At 37.0% G+C, this 18,155-nt stretch overlaps 3 protein-coding genes across 5 annotated transcripts; 1 reads left to right on the top strand and 2 right to left on the bottom strand.

Annotated features, from left to right (window-relative positions):
• The first annotated feature begins 2,360 nt into the window (after positions 1-2,360).
• On the top strand, positions 2,361-6,221 carry LOC137835162 (protein SOSEKI 3). 2 transcript variants are annotated; one of them, XM_068643534.2, is made up of 7 exons: positions 2,361-2,629; positions 2,731-3,085; positions 3,196-3,265; positions 3,427-3,542; positions 3,629-4,496; positions 5,413-5,711; positions 5,816-6,221. In XM_068643534.2, exons 2-7 carry the CDS (start codon positions 2,893-2,895, stop codon positions 5,839-5,841), a joined length of 1,572 nt encoding a protein of 523 aa, XP_068499635.1. In that variant the 5' UTR covers positions 2,361-2,629; positions 2,731-2,892; the 3' UTR covers positions 5,842-6,221. The 2 variants fall into 2 exon arrangements, with proteins under 2 accessions (XP_068499635.1, XP_068499636.1); XM_068643535.2 differs by having other exon boundaries at positions 2,363-2,629; positions 2,715-3,085.
• A 2,544-nt stretch (positions 6,222-8,765) lies between these two features.
• Positions 8,766-11,490, bottom strand: LOC137835163 (E3 ubiquitin-protein ligase RZFP34). The gene is made up of 5 exons (XM_068643538.2): positions 11,357-11,490; positions 11,071-11,104; positions 9,796-9,887; positions 9,571-9,640; positions 8,766-9,193 (listed from the first exon to the last, which is right to left on the bottom strand). The coding sequence occupies exons 1-5, from the start codon at positions 11,389-11,391 to the stop codon at positions 9,038-9,040; spliced, it is 387 nt and encodes a 128-aa protein (XP_068499639.1). The 5' UTR covers positions 11,392-11,490; the 3' UTR covers positions 8,766-9,037.
• LOC150027481 (uncharacterized) lies at positions 11,215-12,457 on the bottom strand. 2 transcript variants are annotated; one of them, XM_090302171.1, is made up of 3 exons: positions 12,204-12,457; positions 11,998-12,114; positions 11,215-11,643 (listed from the first exon to the last, which is right to left on the bottom strand). In XM_090302171.1, exons 2-3 carry the CDS (start codon positions 12,078-12,080, stop codon positions 11,520-11,522), a joined length of 207 nt encoding a protein of 68 aa, XP_090158297.1. In that variant the 5' UTR covers positions 12,081-12,114; positions 12,204-12,457; the 3' UTR covers positions 11,215-11,519. The 2 variants fall into 2 exon arrangements, with proteins under 2 accessions (XP_090158297.1, XP_090158298.1); XM_090302172.1 differs by having other exon boundaries at positions 12,216-12,415.
• Positions 12,458-18,155: the final 5,698 nt, after the last annotated feature.

The raw sequence follows: 18,155 nt of genomic DNA on the forward strand, positions 1-18,155 counted from the left end.
AACAATCCTTCAAGGAAGAGATCAACTCGTTTACTCCGCCCAGATTCTCCATATCAGATGAATCAGTCTCATATTCGATAAAAACAATTAACATTATGCAAATTTATTCCTTTTAGAGTTTTGGATTTTTTTTAATCATGGTGGTGTTTGCATAATTGCGTTCTTACTCATTTTTGTGTTACCCCAAAAAGGAAGGTTTGGAATGAAAAACTTAGAATTATTGAAGTACACTCATAGGAATTGTTGTTTTTGGAAAATTAAGAAACTATAACACAATCTTCGTGTACTTACAATGTCCTTTATATCGACTTCATGATTTAACCATTACCAATTGGTATGTTCATAACTTTTTTTTTAAACTAAAGAATGGTTGTATCGGTAAAATGTTGTATTTCGAAGTATAGATGAATTCCAAACTTTTTTATTTTCATTGTAGGATGTACTAAGTTGTCATATTTGGTAAGAAAATATCACAAAATTAGTTTTGAGATAATCTAATTTTGAATATTTTTTTATTCAAACTTTATTATAATTTACACTTTGAGTGAATGCATGCTCAATTTTTAAATTGTAGTTCATTTTTGTGTGTATAACACTATTCTCTACAAAATGAAAATTACGAATATTTCATAGAAGGTGTACTTCGTTAAAATTAAATTTATATTACTTAAAAAAATATACAACTTGTGAACAACAATCCAACATATTAATATAGCAACTTCAAATTAACACAATTTCTCTTTGTGTTTCTATACTTTGTTATTTTACTATTCCTTTTTGTTATACTTCAATTACATGCTATGAATTATCCTTAATTAAGAAATGACAATTACTCAAGTAATTATAAAAAAAACATTTATTCATGTCATGAAAAATAAAAAAAATAAAACATTTCTTTTTTATAAAAATATATTTGTAAAAGAATTTTTTTCATTATCAAATATTAAATACTTAGTAGGAAGACATATGTAAAACAATTTTTTTTGAAATTTGTTGATCTCTTCTTATCCCAATCACTTGTGTTTCATAATGACATCTACAATCATTATAGTTTAGTTCTTTCTCTCAAATAGCAAAAGAAGTGTAAGGGTCATTAAACTCATAAGAACCACTCACATGATTCTCATGTACTTTAACATCATAGTTTGTATTAACACTAAATTCTAAAAAAAAAACACATTTCCTTATAAAATTCAAATTATGACAACTTCATAAACATAGTGAGACAAGAGAGGCAAAACATTCAACACAATAAAGCTATTAACAAATATCCTAAAAGCATCAACATTTATATCATACCAAACCACCATCAAGTGGATGAATGCCTTAGATATTTTGAACTTATGTTAAGAATTATTGTTGCGAAAAATCCAAAACACCACTTGAACTTCTTTAAAGACTCAAGTATACAAAAACATTTTGATGGTTGTCCACCAATCCTGATCATTTTCCCAAATATTTTACTCATTTTTCTCATAGAGTGTGTTACAATTCTCACCTACACTAAAGAGAGTGTAAAGTTAACTCATGGCTATTTATTTGATTTGCATGTGGTTACATGATATATATTTGATGCTATTTAAAACTGGGAGCATGCAATTTCCATTACTATAGATTTTCCTAATTGCAAGCACGAGCTGGCCTAGTATCTCTGTTATTCCATAAGAAAATCACTCTTTAAAAGGAAAAATCAGGTCATGACAGTCAAATCATTGTTTATAAACTGTAATGATATATAAGTCTTTTCAGACATAACTACGCCATTCTTCCTAATCATATATGTTTCTTCCTTTCTAAACATTCACTTCCAAGATCATTAAATTATAAAAGTAAAGCTACTTTTGTAGGTTTTGGCCAAATCTTTTTCTTCCATAGTAATTGCTTTAAGTCATGAACTTATTCAAATTTTAAATACTAATTTTTGCACTCATTTTATAAGTCCACCATCGACAATGGATAACTCTCATTCAGCAAAGTGAATATTATTTCCATGCAACTTGTTACGTTATATAATATCAGACATTTCCATAAACCCAGATTTCGAAACAGTTTACCAGAAAAAAGAAACAAAGTTTTTGTACGATTGAGATATATTTATGACACATTGTTGGGTGACAGAAAATTATTGGTTTACTTTACACTTTACAGCTCCCAAAATTAATTTGTAACTGCTTTGACATAAATCCATGAAACAATATATTTATGGTTTTCACTGATAAATATTATTTCAGTAAATAAGCAATGTGGAGGTTCTGATATAAATATTCTTTGAATTTTACCGCGCATGATTTGAAGGGCAAATATGGTAGTTTGAAAAAGGACAGAAGACGAGAATAAAAGGTGGAAAAAGAACAACAAAGTCAGACAACCGAACACAACACAGCACAAACACAAACACAAAAATCCGAACTTCTCAACCGCATCAACAAACGTCCATCAAATCGGCCAAAAACATCACCATACTATAAGGACTAAACTTACTCAAACTGAGTTCCTTGACCCACTCTTGTCTCTGTTTCATCCCCTTTCACTCCCACTTTCACTCTTTTCCAACGCTTCAATTTTGGGCCTTCATTTCTACTCTCTCTTTCTCTCATCAACTTCTTATTCAGTTCCCTTTTTTTTCAAGGTTTTTTTTTTGTTTTCTTGCTTTATTTAGTTGTTGTTAAACGTTCCTGTTTTCAACACGCATGTTGGTCTTACCAGCTTGTTAGATCTGATTTATTGCAGTGATGGCGGTGGAAAGTCTGAGAATCTCCACGCCGACCCAGTAACGATTTTGCGCAGAATGAAGCAAATGGAGAAATGGGGTTCTCTTTGAGAGGGTTTAAGGGGTGAGGACACGAGAAAGGTTCAATTTTTAGCGGTGGTGGGGTTGTTTTGCATGTGGGAATGGAAACGAGGATGAAGAAGTACAACCGGCAAGTGAGTCCGGAGAGGGCCAAAGTGTGGACTGAGAAGTCCCCAAAATACCACCAGAGTCTGAAGGTACCCGTGATTTATTATCTTTGTCGAAACAGGCAGCTAGAGCACCCTCATTTCATGGAGGTCCCACTTTCTTCACCGGATGGGCTATACTTGAGAGGTAGAATGAGCAATGGGAAGACACAATTTTGTTTTTTCTTGTTGGGGTGGGTGTTGTCTTAGTTGTTTTACTTTGTGGGTTGTGGATTTTGACGGCTGTTTTGTGTGCAGATGTGATTGATAGACTAAATGTCTTGAGAGGAAGAGGAATGGCTTCCTTATACTCATGGTCTTGCAAGAGGTGAGCAAGTTGTTGCATTTTCTTTGTTCATATTTCTTTGTGCCAGTGACGTTTTAGAGAAGTCAAGGCTGCATTAAATTTGCAATTTAAGATAAACAACCTATATTGTTTAACTTTAGGGCATTTTTTCACCACTGGTATATGTTCTTCTTGTAATTCAGGAGCTACAAACATGGATTTGTTTGGCATGATCTATGTGAAGATGATATAATTCTTCCAGCTCATGGAAATGAATATGTTCTCAAGGGTTCTGAGCTCTTTGATGAATCAAATTCAGGTAAATATCTTCCACAGGTGAAAAATTGTTAGGTCCTAAATGATATAAAGCTCGTGCAACCTTAGTCAGTGGATTTTACTTCGCAGATCGTTTCAGTCCCGTCAACAATGTTCAAATACAAAGCGTGAAGATGTTGCCGGGACCAGCTTCTTCTAGGAGCCATGATGAAGCCTCATCCTCTTCTAGCATGAACGGGAAAGATACAAGAATCTCCCAAGATGATGAGCTTTCCCAAGAACAACAATCTGGTTCCTCTGATGTTTCTCCAGAGGCTAGGGTCGAAAAGGGTGATATTCTAGGCCTGGCATTGACAGAATACAAAATTTATAAAACTGATGGACTGGCTGATGCTTCAACTCAGACTGAAGAAAATATCAGCAGATCCAGAAGTCAGAAAACTTGTACTAGGGGTGTATCAACGGAGGATGGATCATTGGAATATGAATGTCATGAAATATGTCAAGTTGAAGATCCACAAGTGAAAGATACTCCACAAATCTGTAGGGATACTGTTTCTCCTCCATCAACTTCAAGTTCCTCGTCTTTTGTGGGGAAGGCTGAAACTTTGGAATCTCTGATTAGAGCTGATGCTAGTAAAGTAAACAGCTTTAGGATTCTTGAAGAGGAGAGCATGCGGGAGCCAACCAACACGAGGCTGAAGGCTTCAAATTTGCTGATGCAACTGATCTCATGTGGCTCAATATCAGTGAAAAATCACAGTTTTGGACTTATTCCTTCCTATAAGCCCAGGTTTTCCAGCTCAAAATTTCCTTCCCCACTGTTCTCAACTTCTTTCGTGTTGGGGGAGTTAGATTGCTTATCTGAGAATCCAACGTTGATGAGCCTCAGATTGGAAGACAAAGAATATTTTAGTGGAAGCTTAGTTGAGACTAAACTGAAGGAAGGAAATGGACTCAATGTTTTGAAACGCTCTTCTTCCTACAGTGATGAGAGGTAACTTTTGCTTTTAAAAATTTCCCTAGCGACATTATAATTAGCACTTGCTGGTGTTTTCTTAATTATGCTAGAAAAGACTAGTCACTTCTTAATACTTATTCAAAGCTATAGATCCTTGATGCGGTAATATAATAGGAATAGTAATTGGGATGTTGTAATTCTTTAGATTATTGTCAGATTAGACTGAAAAGCCAGACAAGTTATGCAATGGTCCAAAAGGTGATAATGCTTGAATCTGGTCATACAAGGCTAATTGAGTTTCTTTCAAATCTGAAATCCTTTTTCCTGTTGCGTTAAATTCTCTCTCTCTTGCATTAAATGCATGATTTCATCTCTGTCAGATTTGTAAAATATCTCTCAACATTTTTTTATTAAAAAAACAATTGATCATCTTATGTACCCCTGATCATTTCATTCGTTCAATAAAATGGTTGCAAAATCTATATGTTCATACGTTTTTGTTTATTGGTGTTTGAAGCAAATAGATTTCAAACAATACATGCATGTTTATATCTCTATTTCTGATTGTGTGAGATGTCTCATGGAAATGAGGCTTCAAAGGTACAAACAAAATGTCTTTTGTTGCTGCTTTATGATGCTAGTGTGTAATATGAAAACTGGAATGATTGAAATATTAAAAACATTGACTAGAAAAAAAGCTGGATTGAGAATCTGTGAAATAATGAAGAGAGACCCATTTATCATATTTTAATGTAAACTTTGTTACTAGTTCTCTTTCTATGTTATGAAATAGGCTCCTTGGTATATTTATCTACGTAACATGCCACTAAAAATGACGTGGCAGTTGGCATCATACAAATATGGTTTGGTTTATTGGATTCATGTTTTTAGAGTTTTGATTGGCATCTGAATCGTGGCCAATGTCTTACAAAATCAACTCACAATTGTGCAGGACATTTAAAGAACAGAAACCACAAGAAGACAAAGAGGAATCATCATCCTCAGGACATTCAAAATGCATTCCACGATCAATTAAGGCTTCATTGTCCAAGCATCCCCGAAGTGAATCCATGAGATCCCCTGTTTCTGATGGACCACGCCATTCATCAGATAGAATTGATGGCTCTGGCATATCCTCAGTGACATCTAATGGCAGCAGCAAAAGAATCACAGAACCTTTGTCAGGGAAAAAACAATCAAAGAGGATAGATTCATTTAAAGAAGAGGAGGAAGTGATCAAAATTGAAGAAAGTTAAGTGTTGACTCCATCTTGTTTCTTAAGGCTCCTAACACTATCATTATATTCTTACACATTTCAGCAACGTTAACTGAAACAATTGGTTTTTACTCAACAGGCTTGCTTCAGGAGCTCGGGTTATAATCCAATCCAAACCATTTTCAGACACAGCATCTAGCAGTTGTTGAAAAATTCAAGTTTCAGAACCTAGACAACAGAAAAACTGCTGGTTTTTCAGCTTTTGTTTGAATTCAACATGATTGTATATAATCTATATCTTGGTGGGTCCACGTGACATTTTCCTAAGTTTACAAACTAAAATTATTTTGACAATTGACTCAATGCAAATGGAGCAGCTACTAGAGCAGGTGTGGTCCCAGTGGTCCATTACCTTCAATATATATTGTGCTGGATAGAGAAGGACTGGTATTCTGATATGAAGTCATTGCACATTCTGCTGTAACTCCTGATACTTCCTTTTGTACCCTTGCTTTTCCTTGCTTCAAATTATTGGTTATTGCAAACTACCTAGCTTTCACCTTCAAGAGCAACAGGTGCAGAAAAAAAAACTAGTGCAAGTCGTTTTCAAACCCATCTGTTTGCACTGGAGCTGATGTCAATTGTCAAGAATGTGACCTTGATTTTGACATTGGATGCGTTCTACTTAACATCAAAATGTAACATATCTTATATGATCAGATCTAATTCTCAAAGCTAGAAAAAGTTGGTGAAAAGCTAATTTTATAAACCCTTTTAAAAGGGGTGCTTCAAGTCATGATTTTTTCTTTCTTGGAAACCAAAATGTCTAGGTAGACAAATTGACATTTTAATAGTTATAGTCTAGAGGGCACATTTGACTGATTATATATTGTTGGTTCCATATTGGCACACTACACGATTTGTTGACCTTACTGAAAAGGCATCAATTGAAACGACAATAAGAATCTTATGGTAGACAAATATGTTCCAAAAATGTATGGGCTACATGAATAGATTGACGTGGAAGTGTCTTTAGCTTCAAACAGGTTATGTCCAAAAGCCTTTTGTCTGGAACAGTAAATCAGGCTCAGTACTTTCATGCTTCTGTCTGGCTATTGAGATCTTGACCCATGAAATCATTAGCTAAGCAATTCACATATCTTTGGTTTTACTCAAGGCACAAGACAGGTAGGCCACTATGCTACCTATAGAGTAATTTTTGTTTTGCAATCTTACCTCTTTTCCTCTCTCTGTTATCAAACTCTCTGGGTGTTTTTTTAGTGGAGGTAATATTATTACTGGAGCTGTGAACATCCAAATGATGGCACTAGACCTATCACACTTGGTTTGAGGAAATTCAAATATGTACTGTTTAAATCAACCACCCACTGTTTAATGATTGAAATCATTTCATTTTCTTTAAAACACTCCCATTTGTTCACAAAATAGTTGATTGACATTGTTCTTTCTCTTTTATTGTTCTAAGTTGTGTTTTTTAAAATTTGAACATATTCTTTCACGTGAAAGATATTGAAAAGCACAATGTCACATACAAAAAATGTAGAAGTGAAATGAAGCATCACACACATTCATGGATTGTCTCTTTGATTGGAAGGACTACTGCCTATATATTGAAAAGGGCGAAAAGAGGAATGGCAAAGAGAAGAAAGGACTGTGTTGATATTGTCGTAGAAGAAGGGTGGTGGAGGAAACAAACAATTATTGTGCTGCTACACAAAGAGAAGAAGTGAAAGGCATGAAGCAGTGTCAATGAATTTTTCCACTTTAATACTCTATAATATAATATTTTGCAATGCCTCGCTGGTTTGTTGTAGATAAACCTTCTGAGAGTCCACATCTTGATACAAGGGTCCCTTCTTCTCCAATAGCTCATCCAATGATCCTCCAGGATCCAGTAAGAAGACACATGTTGTCTTCCTTTTTTAGCAAGGATCAAGTTGTAGGATTTTGAGAGGAGAGAAAATTAATTTGCAACAGAGAAAATACTCAATTTCATTCATGCCACTTTGTTGTTTTCCTGACTTTGTCCACCCTGAAAGTTTGTTATAAAAAATGAGCAAAGGCTCATAATAGAAAATGGAATCTAAGAATTGAAAGAAGAAAACATGATAAGTTGGTGATTAAGCATAATACTCACTCATTCAGCTTGGCTTCTTCCTTCACTTCTGAGCTCACTTTCATGGACCTTGGGTGTCTCACTTCGCCCAATAGTATTGATGGTTCTGGTTGCTAAATGTTGCTAGTAAAACTACACATTTGGAATCCATTTCACAATTTTTTTGTATGAATGTATTTTAAAGGTGTAATTTAAAACACTTTTAATACATTCTGTAATTCTTCCCGCACCCCGATGAATTGTAACCTGCGCCCGATCCAATTTTAAAATTTTCCTTTATTTTGAAATAAAAAAATTAAAAAATAATAAATCCAAAATAGATTCTTGTGTTCCAGAAATAAAATTCTAGAATAGAATTGAAAATTTAAAATTCTATTATGAAAAGGTAAACATAATACAAAATATATATTATAGAAAACAAGATCTCAAAATATATTTCGAGAAAGGGATTTTGAAATCTAGAAAAAGTGTTCAAGAAATCCAAATTCGGAGCCTTATTACTAAAAAGGAAAAAGGATTTCAGAATATATACATTCTGATCTGTATCCCCTCTTATTTAAAGCATTTTTGTCATTTCACGTAAACATCACCGGGTGCAAGTCACAGATTCAATGGGTGCAAAAAACAATTACCTCTTTTCTTTTGGTCAACACATCATACAAGACAGATCAGAACATAGACCCAAAAGCCGAAGCAAAGCCCAACTAAAAAGAAAACAAGTTAACACGGGACACTGGTCAGATCTAAGCATGATGGGTGCAGTCTGTTCACTTTCACCCATTTTCACACAAAAAATATTGCATAATTTAAAATCATCACATGTTTATATTCTCATTTAATTTCTATGCGCTGTTAATTTTTAATTCACAAAAAAAAAGAATAAAAATTCAATTATGTGTATGATTTTAATGAACTATGTTTTGATTTTCCATTTCTATCATGAGCCTTTGACAACTTGCAATACGATTTTCTTCACTTTATCAATTTGACTTTGGGAGCTTCGAATCTTTGCATAATTTTAAGATAATGGCATGATGACAATGATAAGGAGACCTAATTGTTTCTTAGGCTTTAATAGCACTAATACCATATTACAACACAGCCTAAACCAAGTTTATCCTCAATTGTCTATGTTTGACCACTAGAATTTGATTTTAGTGTTTCATAAATAACTGAGTAACTCTGCTCAACTAGAATGTTTCCATAACAAGAGACCTTTAATGTTCATATCACCATTTCGGTCACTCTAGACGAACTTGGTGTAGCAGATGTTCCTTGTATTTGTCTTGTGTTGTATGAATTGAAACTTAAGCACTTATGGGCCACAATATGGAATTGTACACGAGATTTCACTCCACAATCATTGCACAGTATCCACACCTGGTTGGTTGCATACAAATATACAGTTAGATATGTCTCACAAGCTGAGCTACTAAGCTACCCTTAATTCCTGGCTCTAAACCTTTAGAATTGGCACTTGTTACTTACCATCTTGTTTTTGAATGTTTCAGGCATTGGAGTTAAGGCAATCTCAGCAAAAGTTTTAATTCCAGAATGTTATAAAACTGAATATATTGATGCAAATGCAATCATACGCTGTTTAAAAATATATTAATAGAAAGCAGTGGTGGATCTTCAGAAAATATTTTGCAGATGCCAAAATAGATGTACAAAAATTTTGGGGGTACCAAATATAAGGTCCCCCTCACTCACAACAAAGCTCCGTCACTGATAGAATGAAAATGACATCTACATACCACTTTGTCAAGCTTCTTCCACAAACTGGACATGTCACAGATGGATTTTGAGCACACAGGACATGAGTACCTATATCCATTTTCAAATAACGAGAATTAATAACACTGGCTAAATGATGAAAATTCTCTCAAGCTCATGGCAGAATATTGCATGATGAAACTAATGAAGGTGTAGACCATTTAAGTCCTTCATTGGTAACATGTAGATAGATGCAAATGCCTTACCTATGATGTTTTTCCATCTCTTTGACACAGTCTAAATGTATAGTATGCGCGCAAGGCAAGACACTGATTTCTCTTACTGTATCACATAGATACTGCATGGGGGGAAATGAAGTAATCTAAATGAGAATCCGACATTTTTTTTCTACCACTAAGTGCTTCTGAAATAAGTATATAATGCATCTACATCAATTCGTGTTGCCTATCAGAACAACTGGTTCAATTTGTGAAGTTCTTTTAGGAATTTTTTTTAAGATGAAAACAAAAAGAATGTGAAGAACATGTCCGTTGAAGATTATTTAGGGAAACAACAGCTTTAATTTAAATTTTTCAAGAAATTTTAAAACAACAATTATTTTTTAAAGTAAGCTGATCCAAAAATGCAGTAACAATTTTTAGATATAGAAAAGAAATACAAAGCAAAAGGGACCAATTCCACTCCCTTTCTATATATTCTGTTGTTCTGTTCGCTTTTTAGGTGTCCAACTAGTTCAGTTGCTCTGGCTCCTTTCAATTTGACTTTCACAACAATGTTTGTCTTTGGTTGTTGTGACGTTCAAAGACATACGCACACTAGATTCTCTATGGAAGTGGTTTTACACCATTAGAGAATTTGAGCAGTTTTGTGGTCTAGGTAGGGTTATACACTGCGACCCTTTTCATAAATGGGCAAAATCTAGAGCTACTGGATCAATTTTAATAATTAAGCAATCATGAAAACCAAATAAAAATGTGAGTATCAACACTCGAAGATCATTCAATAAAAAAAAAAACAATTTAACCATTTTCTATATTTTTTTTTCTTGACATAGTTTTTAAGAAGAAGAAAAAACAAATATTACGCAAAAAGTAAACTGAAACAAACTTGCCATAAACATAAAACTGCAGTCAGTAGCCTGAATACGGTTTTAATGTACACACACCAAAGCTAGAGCTTATTAAGCCAATTTTCAATCAAAACAAGGTGCAAAACTGCAAGTAGCAGCAACTACTAGTTTGTTTGAATTCCCACCGGAAAAAAGCTAACATAACATTCCATAGGCATTTGCATCATAGATACCATATGTTCAGAAAACAATTGCAAACAGTTCTTTAAACACAAAACCTGAGTTTTGCCAGAAACAACAACTAATTACGTTAAGGATAGGCATCAGTTATGCAAAACCAAATCTGCAAACTCAAATCCAACCACAAACTAAGCTTAGCTAAAGGCGCAAATTGCTAAAGAGCTTAATGTTTTTGCAATTTTATGGTCACAAGATAAAGAATAAAACATACCAGTGATGATAGTAGATTGCATATTTTTATAGTCCTATGAAAAAGGGAGACCAGGAAAACATTAGAACAAGTGATTAAGAGGAATCTCGTTTGGTCTTTAACTGAACTAAATGGTATCTTGTAATCCATATAACCAACCTAACCTAGCGAGAAAAAACTGTTATTGTTATTGTGGTCACAAAGGCATGCAATACACTATATGTCTTTTCGGAAACAGAAGAAACATATAGAATTGACACGATAAATAACATGATTCATCTTTTTTATCAAAATCGCTAATACATACAGATTGAGTGAACTCTTCCAGAAAAGGAATTCCATTCCCAAACTTTCTCAGTTCCAAGATTGTGCTTCAGAATCACAATCCACCAAACTGTGGTCAGAAAAAATCTCTCAAACAATGAGCATATATATATGAATATGAGCTTGATCATCTAACTCAACTTGTTTCATTTCTTCTGGGAACCAACATCAGGACCAACATCACGCGAGCCTGTGTTGATGTAAGGCCCTCGAAAAGTTGCTTGTGGTGAAAGTGGCTTTGTTGGATCAATAACAGGCTTCTTTGATGAACTGAGTAATAACAACAACTTTTACGCAATTCAATAAAAAACTATCATACAGAGCACATGTTTAGATGAACTTGTCCAGAAATGAAATTGACTTCGTAAATTAAAATTAGTTTATGCATAACTTAAATATAATTTAAAAAAAAATTATAATGTAAGAGATTACAAATTACCTCTCCTTATTTATAATTTGATTTTAACTTCTGTAAGGTAAAATTATTGACTTTTCCATAACTATATTTAAAAAAAAAATACTTGTTGAAAGTGTAAAATGAAGGTATATGAAAAATAAAAATGACGCATTATTAAGTAATGAGGATGTAATTTGAAAGAAAAACAATGAATTGTGTAAACTTACGCCATGTAGAAGGGAAATGACATGCCTGCTGCAGCGAAAGCTACTAAACCCCCAGCAACCATCAGATTGCGTGCGCGGGCCATCGATCAATCTGATACCAAATTGCTATAGCAAACCCTAAAAAGAATTTAGAAGGATGAAATCACATCGTAGAAACATTTGATCAAAAATAGAATATGCAAGGATTAATCAGATGAATGAACTACCTCGGACCTCACCCGAATCTTTTTCTTTTTCCACGAATTTGTTGCAATGCTACGACCCAATCGAAACTTGCGAACCCTAATTCCCAGCAGATTTTTCTTTTTTGGGTCAGAGTGTCAAATTCCTGTGAAAGTTTTGGTGAAGAATGAAGATGAGCGAATTCCTTTCTTCCTTTAACTTCATATGTTTTTTCTCTCACTAACCATGAAAGTATTTTTTTTATGGAGAATTATATTATGATTATATAATCTAGAAGTCTAACTTTTTGTATTCCAGACACCGAATCTAGAAGTCTAATCTAGAAGTCTGTATTTGAGAGTAACTTTTCGTAATTCAGACAAGTATTTGAAAAATGGTTTCCAAATTACATAATCCGAAAACTAATCTCATATTAGAAAATATTTTTGGATTATGTAATCCGAAAACTAATCATGCTTATGAAAAAAAGACTTACAGATTATGTAATTTAGAAGTTAATTACGAATTTTGAAAATGACTTATGAATTACTTAATCTAAAATATTATTGTAGTGGACCAGAGCGCGTAGAGCTCAGTTCTCGGAGATCAGACATTGGCGCCTGCAACAAGCAAGTCAGCTCGGCCGTTGGGTCGAGAACAAGGGGTTACATGTTTGGGCTTAGGTATGTCCCTATTATCTCTCGTTCATGCATTGGTATAATCTTTCGCATAGAAGGCCCGGTAGGTCTGAAAGTGTGTTAAATGGGCCTAGGGGTGCATATAGTGCATTTGGGTCTAGTATAAGTAAAACGTACTCTGTCAACCTAAGCCCAAGTGTGCTAGGGTTTGATAGAACATTGGCATACAGGATACGTAATGGCATATGCATGGTACTATGATACACAAAGCATGTAAATGTACTTGAAAGCAGATTTGATCATGGGGAACAATACCCAAGTGGGTATCCAGGTGGTTATTATGTTAAGATTTGATACACTCCTAGAAGATAAGATTCTGCGCAGTTGTGCTATTAAGATTACACACACTGAAGCGGGATTTTCTCCCATTGAATATGTCCTTACTCGAGATAAGATTCTCGTACAAAAGTTGTTACCGCAAGAGGTAACCTAACGACACTCTATAAAAGGGACTCAAGATCCCTGGTTACGGTACGCTGTTTCTAACGCTTGCTAACACTTTACTAAGCATTAAATTAGATACTTCTTGTTTATTATAGCCCTGTACTAACTTGACCGCCGGAGTGCGACCGGCCGTGAGGCCGCCCTCTGTCTTAACAGGAACAACATCCAGACATTAAGGAAAGCACAAGTTCCACAACGAGGCAGATGGATTCCGAGCTCGCCTACAGAAGTCTATCGGTGACCAAGTCAACCGACAAGAACATTTGGCGTCCACCGTGGGGCCAATAAAACTAGCTCCCATCCACATTTGTGATTGAAGCTACTCAGCAGCATGAGGAGAATTAGACAAGGTCCTACAGGATCAGAAGGGGGCGACGACCTCACCATACAATTACTCATGGAGAACTTCACCGCTCTCCAAGAGTCAGTGGCAGCATCTAGGGCTGAACAGGCTCATAGGGAAGAACAGTTCAGGCTCGAGTTGGAGGCTTCGCGTGTCACCAATGATGAGTTACGCAAAACCAACGAGGAGTTGCGTAGGGATTTTAATGTTTGGGAGAACGCTCCATGGGAGAGCAGATTCAGCCTGCCCGAGCTAGGGCCCGTACAATGCCCTTCTCGCAGGCAATCATGGAGGTCGTGGTCCCAATGAACTTCGTGACTCCTAAAATTACGTTCACAGGTACAAAAGATCCAAAGGCTCATCTCACGGCTTTCCATGCCCAGATGATGATTTCGGGAGGCACGGAGGCTATGCACTGTAAGTTACTCACAAGAACGTTTACGGGTACGGCGTTGCGCTAGTTCATTGGCCTCCCAGATGTCCACATAACTTCGTTCAACCAATTCTCTACGTTGTTCAAGGAACAATTTATTGTCAACCAGCCTCCACCCCTTGTTCCCTTCGACCTATTTGAGGTGAAGCAAAGGCAGGGAGAGCCTTTAAAGGATTTCCTGAACCGGTTTGGAGCGTTTGTGGTAGAGCTCAACACCTAGGATGAAGCTCTAATGGTCCACGCCTTTGTGCGAGGGGTTTTGTCAGGACCATTCAACGATTCTTTGATAAGGAATCGACCAAGGACTTTCGGTGAGATCAGGTGGCGAGCTACTACCCACATCGCCGCGGAGGAAACTGTGACAACGAAAAGCGGGAACGTGGGTGTTGGGAAACACAAGCCACGCGACGAAAGTCATACCCAACCCATGAGGGTACACGAAACTGCAACGGAGAAGAAGTCATCGATGCGGCGGACGCCTTACAAGTCAAAAAAGAATCAGTCTAGGTTAAAGTCGATAGACAACCTACCTTATCGACCCAAGTTCAAGGTGTCGTACAAGGAGTTGCTCGTTATGCCCGACATAGTGAGCAAACTGATGTTTCCCCCAAAGATTGACAAGGTTTTAGGGCCAGGTAAAAATACTTGGTGTGAGTTCCACAAGGCCTTTGGGCACGATGTGGAAAATTGCATAGTCCTTGGGTATCAGTTGTCAGGGATGATGAAGATAGGCCTTCTGTTAGATTATTTGGTGGGAGGTCAGGAGGAATCAAAGCAAGAGTTGTCAGAGGAGGAGCAGAGGCACGAGGTGCCTATCCATGGCGAAATCAACACCATATCTGGAGGATTTTTCGGAGGAGGTTGCACCGCTTCCCAATAGAAGAAATATGCAATGAGGTAATGACAGTGGGGGCCTGGGCGTCTAATCAGCCCGCCGAGCCCGACCTGTGCTTCACTCATACCAACTTGAGGGATGTGGTCCCCCATGATAATGATTCAATGGTGATCTCGGTGGTTACCGTAGGGAGAAGGGTACATCAGGTTCTTGTTGACCAAGGGAGCTTAGCAGATGTGATGTTTTGGTCAACATTCAACAAACTACAGTTGTCACCAGATCGACTGAGACCGTACGACGGTTGTCTGTATGATTTTGCAGGCGATTAGGTGGAAGTGAGGGGGTATGTGGAGTTGAGGACAACCTTCACCGACGACACCTCCTCCGGTACTGTTAATATAAAGTACTTGGTGGTTAACGCCGCGTCAACATACAACATCCTTCTAGGCAGACCTGCTATAAACAGGTTGGGTGTTGTGGCCTCATTGAGGCACATGAAGATAAAATTACCCTCCCCCGAGGGAGGCGTAATTGTGATCAAGTCTGACCAGAAGGCGGCACACAAGTGTTATGAAAACAACTTGAAGAACAAACCAGGGGTGTCTATGGTCGCCACTCGACCCCCAAAAGTTGAAGAAGACTCACGTGTGGAGATCGCTACTGATAGCCGATCTCGAGTTTTACATTAACTGATGCATATTGTCCTTTAAAACAATGAAGGGAACACTCTTTTTCCCTTACAAGGGTTTTTTAACGAGGTCACCTAATGGAGAATGATTTATGAAATATGTTTTGTCATTATACTCTGTTGACATGGAGGATGACGACTTGGCTGGAAAGATATCCACAAAAGTGTTGTGTGTTCGAATAAGCAAAGGTATTTTCCCTTTGGGAACACGCCAAGTCTGGAATCGTGCAAGTACATTGCGACTCAGGTGCGCTGACCCTTGGCTTAGAGACAATCTGGACATGAGCACCCCTGATCGCAACTCGCTACCACTGTGGCCATAACCCTCGAATAGGGACATTGCGACTTAGGTGCGCTGACCCTTGGCTAAGAGACAATCTGGACATGGGCACCCTTGATCGCAACTCGCCACCACTGTGGCCATAACCCTCGAATAGGGACATTTTGACTCAGGTAAGCTGACCCTTTAGCTCAGAGACAATCTGGACATGGGCACCCCTGATCGCAACTCGCCACCACTGTGGCCATAACCCTCGAATAGGGACATTGCGACTCAGGTGCGCTGACTCTTGGCTCAGAGACAATCTCGACATAGGCAACCCTGATCGCAACTCACCACCACTGTGGCTATAACCCTCGAATAGGGACATTGCAACTCAGGTGCGCTGACCCTTGGCTTAGAGACAATCTGGACATGGGAACCCCTGATCGCAGCTCGCCACCTTTGTGGCTCGAGCACCCGAACAGGTACATAGCGACTCTCAAGTTGCAGCTCGCCACCATTGTGGTTTGAGCCATTGAACAGGTGTTGGGTCTATTAGTGTCTAAGTTCAAGAGGGGAGGGGTGAATTGAGCTTATAAAATTTTCGCAAGAACAAACAATTTTCAGTATATCAGAGGCAAAAGAACAGATTGTTTTGACATGAAACAGATTGATTCTTCAGAGCTGTCTAGCACAATTTGAATTTGTTCAAATTAAAATTGTAATCAACAGAGAGTTATAACATAATCAAATTGGTTAGATTTTATGAGTATGAAGAATACAGCTATGCCAAGAAATCAACCAAATTTATTCAACACAAGGTTTTAAAGAGAATGAATCTTTCTCAGGTTTTAATGAGTAGATTATTTGTTCATAAACCAGTTAAGACTTCATATACAACTACCTTGTTTGTGATTAGAGACCTTTAATAGATCAGGAAGAACAGTTTCTATTAAACCCACAAATTCAATTTCAAAAGAACAGATTTAGTTCTTGACAGAATTAAGCAAAACTAGAAATGAGTGCAGGGATGAGAAGAAAAGGCACGGAAGTTTTTATACTGGTTCACTCATACAGAGCTACATCCAGTTTCACCTTACCCCAAGGTGGAATCCACTAAAACAGTATCAATCACTTACAACCACAACAGTTCTTGAACACTACAAGAACAATACAACCAATGCTGAAAAACCCTATTTCAGCACACCTTGCACTCCAAGAAACCTTATCAAGGAGTGACTAACACTTACACTTTTACAAACCAGAATAAAGGAAAGATAACACCTTAAAAGAAGATGCAAGAACTCAAAACCAGTAGTTCAATTTGCTGCAGAACTGCACCAACACCTTCACCAAGATCAAAGGTTTCCTAGAACAAGCACACTTGAAAATCCCTTTGGAAAACCTTTCAAAAAACCTTTTCAACCCTTCTTCTCACATAGAAAGTGTTTGATTTCTGTCAAAAACGTAATTGCTCAGCATCCTTTCATGTGAGAGAGGCTTTTCTTTATATAGAAAACAGTTTCTAACTTCTTTTCAAAAAACAGTTGAAAAGTTGTTATGAAAACAACAGATTTAGTTTTGAACTTAACAGATTTATTTTGTGAAAACTGCCAACTCAGCTAACTTAAATAACTGTCTGAGTTGTACCTTTGGTGCCCTAACTAACTTTCGAAAATCCTTTCAGCAGACCAAAGAATAAACCTGTTCTTTTACAGAGAAACAGATTTACTTTTGTGCAGTATCCTGATTTTTGAAGAAACCTCTAGAAAGCTTTTGGAAAAACTTTTAATCACTTCATGTGCTTATTCTAGGCTTGGTTAGGCATCTAGGATAGATCATGTAGCAAAAGGCAACCTTATACATACACACGCCTAAATACAAGATCATCTAAACCTATTACAAACTTCAAAGCAAACAAGTTATTTTCTACATCAAACACACACTAATACTAGGTGGAGAAGAAGCTTCATCCATCTTCAACAACAGGTACCTAGCAACTCAGGCGCACGGACCTTCCACTCAGCAAAATTTCGGGCGTGGGTGCCCCTGATTGCAACTCGTCGTCGTTTTGGGCTTGAACCTAGACCAAAAAAATGACCATGTCTTGGCGAAATACTAGGCTCAGGCGTGTGAAAAAGATTTGTAACTGGAATTGTTTCCACTATGGGCGTCGGTTTTTCTTGGTAAAGACTCCACACCTTGGGAATGCGAGTAATGGGTACGTAGTAACCCAGTTCGACACAAGAAACACTTGGAACAGGTCCTAAGGGGATATTCAACACCCTAGTCA

The sequence above is a fragment of the Phaseolus vulgaris genome, chromosome 5 (assembly GCF_051622355.1).
Source record: "Phaseolus vulgaris cultivar YP4 chromosome 5, ASM5162235v1, whole genome shotgun sequence".
Taxonomy (NCBI): domain Eukaryota; kingdom Viridiplantae; phylum Streptophyta; class Magnoliopsida; order Fabales; family Fabaceae; genus Phaseolus; species Phaseolus vulgaris.

What these genes read in the sequence shown, in the direction of transcription:
- LOC137835163 (XM_068643538.2), bottom strand. Translation starts at nt 11,391, where the DNA reads ATGGAATTCCTTTTCTGGAAGAGTTCACTCAATCT. An exon ending in TGGAAGAGTTCACTCAATCT is followed by an intron (nt 11,105 to 11,356) that starts GTATGTATTAGC and finishes CCTTTTTCATAG; the next exon opens with GACTATAAAAATATGCAATC. An exon ending in GGAAGAAGCTTGACAAAGTG is followed by an intron (nt 9,194 to 9,570) that starts GTATGTAGATGT and finishes GCAACCAACCAG; the next exon opens with GTGTGGATACTGTGCAATGA.
- LOC150027481 (XM_090302171.1), bottom strand. Translation starts at nt 12,080, where the DNA reads ATGGCCCGCGCACGCAATCTGATGGTTGCTGGGGGTTTAGTAGCTTTC. An exon ending in TCATTTCCCTTCTACATGGC is followed by an intron (nt 11,644 to 11,997) that starts GTAAGTTTACAC and finishes GTTATTACTCAG; the next exon opens with TTCATCAAAGAAGCCTGTTA.
- LOC137835162 (XM_068643534.2), top strand. Translation starts at nt 2,893, where the DNA reads ATGGAAACGAGGATGAAGAAGTACAACCGGCAAGTGAGTCCGGAGAGG. An exon ending in CTTTGATGAATCAAATTCAG is followed by an intron (nt 3,543 to 3,628) that starts GTAAATATCTTC and finishes TTTACTTCGCAG; the next exon opens with ATCGTTTCAGTCCCGTCAAC. An exon ending in AGTGATCAAAATTGAAGAAA is followed by an intron (nt 5,712 to 5,815) that starts GTTAAGTGTTGA and finishes TTTACTCAACAG; the next exon opens with GCTTGCTTCAGGAGCTCGGG.